Genomic DNA, 3,221 nt, shown 5'->3' with positions numbered 1-3,221 from the left:
ACTGACGTGGAAAAGTTGCTCGGGGTCATTTTGTGTCCGGGACACAAAGTGCATCACACCGCATGACGTCATCACGTCTCGTGTTGTCTGTGTTGTTGTAGTGAAATATGTGTGAATATACAGGTTAGATGTTGCAGTAAGAAATGTGTTCAGTGCCTCTCTGACACATCCTCCCAGCAGTTTCCGGTCACGTGCGTGTGTCAGCATGTTTCACTACAGTGGGAACTACAACCGAAACCGTGAGTTTGGGTTTTCACCGAACTTTAATGCTGCTGTGTAACTGAGCAGAGGGCGGGAGAATACACTGGACTGACCGATATCTCTTGTTGTTAATGCGGTGTAGCGTGGATTTATTTTACTTTATTTCGTTTTTTATGTTTTATTTTTCTGGGTCAGACCAAAGACAACTTTCCTGCCCCGGGCTGGACCTTGAAGTCTTTTCTGTTCTGTTCTGTTCTATGTTAATCCATTCTATTCTACTCTATTCTAAACCATGTGTCACACGTTATGTTGATTATTTTAGTCTGTGTCTTTTTGTCCTGTACGTCGACTCACGTGTGGAAAGGAAAACAAACTGAACTGAAACGAAGCTTCACATGTTACAGATGACTGAAGTGTGTGATAAGGTTTGTGTCTGAAGCTGGACCTCTCCCCTGATTGGTTCAGGGAAGCTCCGCCCTCAGCAGTAGACCTGAGGGCGGAGCAGCTGCAGTGTGTGTTGTAGCAGAGTTGGTGACATCACACTGACCTTTGTGTATCCAGGCGTCTCGACCCGTTGGACTCTGAGTTATTATGCAGCATGACCCCACCAGGACGTCGCCCGTGTTCCTCCTCTGTGAGAAGAGACCGTCCCTGACGTCCGCCGGCGAACCTCGTCCTCACAACTTTGTGGAAATGCTGCCGACGGAGATGAGCGTGAAGATCTTCGGCGAGCTGGACGCGGAGAGTCTGTGCAGCGCCGCGTGCACCTGCAGACTGTGGCATGACATCATCGAGGAGAGCAATCAGCTGTGGAGGAAGCAGTGTCTGCTGGTCCGAGCCGTCTGTCAGAGGGAGGTCGACAGCGACCGGAGAGACGGGCTGTCCTGGAAGGTGGGTCGACTCAAAGACAAACAAACAAACAAACAAACAAACAAACAAACAGAGGGAGGAAAGAGACGTGTAACCTGCTCAGTTTGTGCTGAGCTGCTGTCTGTCTCTTCCTGTCCGACTGTTTATAAAACATGAAGAACAGAATTATTATCCAATAACAGCAATAACTGTCATTTACTTATTATCACGACTTTTACACTTTCCTTTGGAATTTTATGGTCAATAAACCTCATTAACATAAAAACAGACCTGGTTTACAGTCCGGGGAACATGAGTGGATTATCACAGACAGGTATATGTCAAATACTGTAGAGGAGTGAAGATCACAGATTCTCTAAATCTGAATAAAACACCCAGAATTCAGTGAAAATAGTGATGAATAATTACATTTGTAAAAAGTGTAGTGAGGAACCATCCGTGTAATTTTCTGACGGTTAAAAGAAAGAAAAACAGGTTTCTGATATGAAAAGATTAAAGACCAGGACAACAGGAGCGTTAACGACCACAGCTCAGATTCTCAGTGACAACACACTGATGAAGCAGCACGACAAAGATCTGACGATAGATTTGACTAAATAAAGAAAGTAAAGAAAAAGTTTTTAATTAGATTCTCAGAAGATCAGTGGTTCCCCCCAGGTGGGCCGCGAAGGTACTGGAAGTGGGCCGAAAAGATTTAACAAAAATAAATGAAAATATAAATAAGATTTTTAAATGTTTTAAAACAAAGAGATTTCTAAAAACCTTTAAAATGTCTAAAGGCCGATCACTGATCATCACTGATGGTTGGAAGGAAAGAGTCGGATGGAGAATGAACGAGTGATCTGAGACAGAGACAAACGTTCAGACCTGGATGTTCCATCGTTATCATTCAAATAAAAAGTGTTCGGAAGCGTTTCCCTCCGTACTGTCACAGTTTTGAGGTTTTGAACCGCTGGTTTTATATAATTACATCTTTTCATCGAACTTATTCTGCTTTACAAATGATGTGATACCTTGGCGTCCCAGCAGTGGGCCCCGCCCCACAGGTTGGGAACCGCTGCTCTTCGCCCTTGACGTGATGAACAGGAAACATCAATGTGAATCTCTTCACTGACCTGACCTCTGACCTCCTGCTGTCTCCTCTGTGCAGGTGACATTAGTGAGGAACTACACTCGCAGCTGTCTGAAGAGCGATTGGCTGAGAGGACGGTACAGCCACGTGAGGTCAGCGGAGGAGCTGAGCGGCAGGAGGATGACGCCGCTGGACGCCGAGACGTGGGGAGAGATCCTGCAGGCCGAGCTGGACAGATGACGGACGCCGCCGTTGAGGATTTTATTTAACGCACCTCGAGCACTTCAGAGTGTCTGATTTTTAACGCTAATGTATATTTTATACTCTGTTTTATGAGAGGAAACAAACTGTACATATCATTTTTTACTTTTTTAAGAAAAAACAATCATGGAGGATGAAAATGAACTAGAAACATTATTGGCTGGAACTGATTCTTACTGAAAAGCTGTTTGATGTAAATATGGCTGAGATGCAATAAATCACAGGTTTGTGAAGCTCATGATCTTGTTTTTATTGACAGTGTGAGAGACGAGTGAAGTCAACTTCACATTGTTCTTCCGCCCGGCGACAGTCAGAGAAAACTTTGTTTTCAGGTTGTCCATACGTTCGTTTCATTCTCGTGGACACGATGTCTCAGATCTTCAAATCTGGCTCAAACATTCACCTGGACTCAAGGATGAACTCATTACATTTTGGTGGCCAAAGGTCAAAGGTCCTCAGAAAACACTTAGCCATTACTCAAGACTTCACACAACAATTATGACAAATGGTTCATATTTTCTCTGACTGTATAAACAGGATGTGACCTGCAGCTGGTCTGAGCGGAGGAGGAGGTGTATCACACAGGAAGTTGTTTCTCTTATTGTGTCCGTCCAGATAGTGAGGTTCACAACCACCAGTCTCTTTACTTTAGAAGAAGCTCCACATATATATTTGTTGGTAAAGATAAACACACATCAAAAGCAGAAATTCTTCCTCTGGAGAGGAGGAGTTTATTTCTGACGTCAGGTGAAAACATCATATTTTACAATTTGTGATTTTTCATGTGATGAACTGATAAAAGAAGCAGTACTCATCA

At 43.8% G+C, this 3,221-nt stretch overlaps 1 protein-coding gene across 1 annotated transcript; it reads left to right on the top strand.

Moving 5' to 3' along the window:
* Positions 1 to 639: 639 nt before the first annotated feature.
* On the top strand, positions 640 to 2,642 carry LOC111649121 (F-box only protein 48-like). The gene is made up of 2 exons (XM_023398886.2): positions 640 to 1,092; positions 2,222 to 2,642. The coding sequence occupies exons 1-2, from the start codon at positions 793 to 795 to the stop codon at positions 2,381 to 2,383; spliced, it is 462 nt and encodes a 153-aa protein (XP_023254654.1). The 5' UTR covers positions 640 to 792; the 3' UTR covers positions 2,384 to 2,642.
* The last annotated feature ends 579 nt before the right edge of the window (positions 2,643 to 3,221 follow it).

Source organism: Seriola lalandi, unplaced genomic scaffold (assembly GCF_002814215.2).
Source record: "Seriola lalandi dorsalis isolate HSWRI2012SDOR001 ecotype SW California unplaced genomic scaffold, Sedor1 jcf7180002049988, whole genome shotgun sequence".
In the NCBI taxonomy this organism is placed as follows: Eukaryota; Metazoa; Chordata; class Actinopteri; order Carangiformes; family Carangidae; genus Seriola; species Seriola lalandi.
This window is presented reverse-complemented; position numbering and strand designations above follow the sequence as displayed.